This window comes from Mya arenaria, chromosome 5, assembly GCF_026914265.1.
Source record: "Mya arenaria isolate MELC-2E11 chromosome 5, ASM2691426v1".
NCBI lineage: Eukaryota > Metazoa > Mollusca > Bivalvia > Myida > Myidae > Mya > Mya arenaria.
This window is the reverse complement of record NC_069126.1, coordinates 76931344-76936213: the sequence shown is the minus strand read 5'-3', so window position 1 is coordinate 76936213 and position 4870 is coordinate 76931344. Positions and strand designations below refer to the sequence as shown.

The 4870-nt window shown below is 35.4% G+C and overlaps 1 protein-coding gene across 1 annotated transcript; it reads left to right on the top strand.

The window, feature by feature from the left end:
- The first annotated feature begins 2037 nt into the window (after positions 1 to 2037).
- Positions 2038 to 3302, top strand: LOC128235978 (clumping factor A-like). Its single transcript, XM_052950761.1, has 2 exons — positions 2038 to 2077; positions 2584 to 3302. The coding sequence occupies exons 1-2, from the start codon at positions 2038 to 2040 to the stop codon at positions 3300 to 3302; spliced, it is 759 nt and encodes a 252-aa protein (XP_052806721.1).
- The last annotated feature ends 1568 nt before the right edge of the window (positions 3303 to 4870 follow it).

Sequence of the window (4870 nt, the reverse complement as noted above, 5' to 3'; positions counted from 1 at the left end):
TTGAAAGAAAAGCTGAGGAATGTCAATATCTACGTTCTAGTCACTTACGATTTGATATGTATTTCCATTTGATTTCTATTTGAACTGTTATCTATTATGAACGTACGCACAAAAAAAGAAAACCTCACATGTTCTTCTGCTAGTATTTGAATTTTGTGAGACGTGAAATTCCTATGGCGGAATATGTGAAAAGATGAGCAAAACATACTCTTTCCAATATTTAATTGCAGGTTAAACATAAACACATTTGTATAGCCTAGCTGCTTTTTCGAACATAGGCGAGAAAATTGGTGGTTTCAGTCGACAGATAATGTATTCTGTACCGCAATGCTGAATTTACTCTATTGAAAACTGCCAGTTTTAATGGGAAATGTAGCATAAAATGATATTATGTGTTCCTCAGTTGTAATTAAAGTTAATAAGGGCGCCCGCTATGTCGGGTATGGTTACATGCTCAGATGCACACAAACATGATAGTGTCCTTATATCATATTATTATATTAAAGTTTCAACTATATCGACTCTTAAAATTTCATTCGTAACAAAAGCAAAAGGTAGCATGACATAAAAGTTTTTATACTTGTACAAACAATTTTCACCTGCCATCAATACGTTTCCCAGCTCGATACGTGAGGACAAACGATATAAACATTTTAATTATGAAAAAGCAAACACAACAGAACACTCTCGACATTTCGGTATGCATAATTATCACACACAAAGTAAAAAAACGTTTTGTGGGTGAAATCAAATAAGTTTCTGAAGAAGAAAAACAATTAAAGTACAATGTAGTCCTTGCTTTGAAGTCATATTCAAATCAAATATATACCGGTGACCGTCTATCAATTTTGCGAACGTGTATTCGTAAAAAATGAGAATAAAAATGATTACAAAACGTACCTTAATCAAATATCAACGTTTTAATCCAACATTTCACGAAGGTTGTAAACAACAAAAACCGCACCTCTCCCCTCTGACTCCCAAATAAAGCTCCAACAATTAGCCCCCCAACTTCAACCTATTAGTAGTAAATATTAATTTGAAAATACATTTTAAGAGATGAAAGGCGACGAGTCTTAATCGATATTGAATTCAAACTACCATCCAGTGCGGATACAGAGCGGCCTGTACCAGTAAGTGATGTATATCATGCGCTAATTTGTTTAGATACCCGACTTTCGATCTTAGATTGAGGTTAATAAAATAAGGCGAACCTGAAAGTAAGTTTGTTAAACGCCTGTCGCAAGGTTTAATTAAATTTCAGATTCTTAAACATCGTCACCATGACTTTAACCTTTTAAACAGCTAAATCACTCATTAATTTTTAGCAACTACAGGAAGAAGAAGAGAAGGCATACCACATATTGGGCCGATTGTTCAGAACCTTGTTCAAGTTAACAAGGGTGATTAAAGACATCGTTGTGATTAACTTATACCATTGAACAAAACAAGTCATGATATCTCCCAATTTAAGCTCAGATGTGCTAAATGAGTTCAAATAATGTATGCTTTTCAAAAGAGCCCAAAATATCGCCGAAACTTATTATTCTATTTGCATACTAAAGCGCTAATGGAGCATGTATTGATTTCCACTTTATTGATAAACTGCACTAATGCCGATATCACATTTACAAAGTTATGGGGTTTATGCAACTGGGTAGATTTTGAACTAAATAACCGCTATGTTTTAGGAAAATTGTGTTAATTAATATAATACACCTGTATTTCAAGGCTTTCTTATGCACATGGAGTGGAGTGGTTGAGAGGGTTGTCAATATTTAATTTAATGACAACAAATTCATACATAGAAATATAATGAAATACATATCTGAGAAGTAAATCGCTTAATGTCACTCCGAATTTTACGAGAGACCAGCTCAAGGTCAAGATATATACTGAAAAAAGTATCGGAACAGTTAAAACACATATGTTTGAGTCCATTTTATTCTAGATAAACCCTAATACGCCTCATGATAATCTTGCACTTTTCCAGGCCACTTGGCGCAATTTCGCCCAGCAAAAAGGCGAAATTACAAAATGGCAGAAATCAGCCACCATAACCTGACGTCAAATCAACGTAACGAAAAAAATCTTAGTACATGCAGTACTAACCGACCAGATTAAGAATTCACCTGTAAACACCGACTATATATTATAAACATCACCTGAAAAGTATCGACATGATACCGACATCACCTGTAAACATCGACCCGATATAGACATCACCGGAAAAAAACGACCAGATACCGACATTACCCGCAAACATCGACTTGATATAGACATCACCTGCAAACATCGAGCTGATAAAGACATCACCTGCAAACATCAACCTGATATAGACGTCACCTGCAAACATCGACAAGATACCAACATCATCTGCTGCAAACATCAACCAGATACCGACACCACCAGCTAACATCGACAAGATATAGATATCACAAGCAAACACCCACAAGATATAGACACCACCTGTTAAAATCGACCTAATATAGATATCATCTGCAAACATCGACAAATTACCGACATCACCTGTAAACATCGACAAGATATAGACATCACATGCAAAAACTTGACCTCATATAGACACCACGTGCAAACATCGACCTGATATAGACATTACTTGCAAACATCGACCAGACACCAACATCACCTGCAAACATCGATCAGACACCGATATCAACTGCAAACATCGGTCAGATAAAGACACCATATGCAAACATCAACCTGATATAGACACCACCAGCAAACATCGACCTGATATAGAAACCACCAGCAAACATCGACAAGATACCGACATCACCTGCAAATATCGACAAGATACCGACATCAGTTGGAAACATCGACAAGATGTAGACATCATCTGCAAACATCGACCTGATTTAGACATCACCAGCAAATATCGACCAGATATAGACTTCACCAGAAAATATCGACAATATACCGACATCACCTGCAAACATCGACCTGATATTGACATCACCAACAAATATCGACAAGATACCGACATCACCAGCAAATATCGACAAGATACCGACATCACCTTCAAACATCGACCAGATATAGACACCACCAGCAAGTATCGACAAGATATAGACATCACCGGCAAATATCGACAAGATATAGACACCACCAGCAAACTTCGACAAGATATAGACACCACCAGCAAACATCGACAAGATAAAGACACCACCAGCAAACATCGACAAGATACCGACACCACCAGCATACATCGACAAGATATAGACACCACCAGCAAATATCGACAAGATATAGACATCACCGGCAATTTTTTTGATGCATGAAGCTAAAATTCACACATTTTCATCTTACATGGACTTAATTTGGATTATTTACGTCTCATAAATGTACATCAGATATACAATTTATATCACTATAAAATACATATCCACGAGTACACTCAGATTCGAGTTATAGGAGACTTGATAAAATATTTAAAAACTTAAATGTTTTAATGTCACAAATATAAACATAAAATGTAAACATAATAAAACGAATACATAAAACGTTCACTTATCACTATAACATTCAGAACAATTAATAAAATGGTGTGAAGGGTTCGTCTTGAACAATAAGCTCAAGATTGATATGAGAGTGACATTTAGGTCATTTAGAAGAGAGAAATGACCAGTGTAAGTAAATCCTTACAAAGGATGACAAACCCATATTTACACCCCTTTGTCCTGATGGTAGGATCTGGCTGGATGACTGTCACCCGTGTTTTATGGTCCCCTTGACGTTTCGGCTCGAAGTCACTCACCTGTGACCTTTCACAAACATTACCCCCACTCTCACCTTTAATTACATTTATAAGATCACATTGTCAAAGTAGCATTTTCAGAGTTCAGGATTTTGGCGTATTAAAAATCCTTAAATGTCAAATCCTTGATACGACCTGCTCCAATATTCATTTTTACGATTTCTAGATATTTATGTCATCTATTTGTCTGCTTGGTCTTTTCTCATTGTATCTTTAAACCAAGGTGGCAGAACTAGGAGATCGGCTGATCGGCTTGCCGATGAAGTTTCCATTAAACTTATTGTTAACAGTGTAATAGTTAAAGTAATTTAAGACATTAAGTATTTTGTCTTTTCATCCGAAAGAAGTGTAAATATAAATTTAAACTTTGAAGTATAAGGTACCTTATAATTAAATGCTAAGAGCCCGGATGTGGTCCAGGATGCACTCTCTATATTTTGTTTTACGTCTGAGGAATGTACATAATGAAAAGCAGTTATAATTTGAATTTAGTCCAATACCTAATTATAACCAGAGCTTGAAAAATATCCCAGTAATTCAATATTATCTGCTGTACTAGAACGTTTCTTATTTTGGCCTGATGCAACGTGGATTCCATGAAAAATGAACGGTGCCCTACTTTTGATATGACTTGTGGCATTGTTTGCAACGCTTGGCCTTGAACTGAATATTAAGGAAATGTATGGTTGTCATACGCATGTATGTGAAACGCTAGAAATGACATTTTTAATCCGAATTTTGCCTTTTAATATGTACATAGAAAACGTATAAGGAAAATAATTAAAATAGTATAAAAATAAGGATTCGAGAGAACTTCATGTATATTCTTTTCAATGTTCACTATACATTTTCATTTCAGTAAATCAGCAGTCAGCCATTTTTTATTTTAATCAGATGAATCGATATATGTATACAGTGGCTGGCCCAGTTAGATATTGTTTTCAAAAGATTATGAAAATCGCTTAAAACTTGTATGCTCTTACATACAATAAATGATTATTCGACTGCGTCGCATGAAACCATTTATTTGTGCTAGTAGCATACTTAAACTCTTTAACTATTACGATGTGATTAAAGTGTGCTAGTATGTAC

Excerpts from the sequence above, each read along its gene's own strand:
- LOC128235978 (XM_052950761.1), top strand. The coding sequence starts at position 2,038 with ATGGCAGAAATCAGCCACCATAACCTGACGTCAAATCAAC. Across the intron at positions 2,078-2,583 it reads TAACCTGACGTCAAATCAAC|ACACCACGTGCAAACATCGA; the intron begins GTAACGAAAAAA and ends GACCTCATATAG.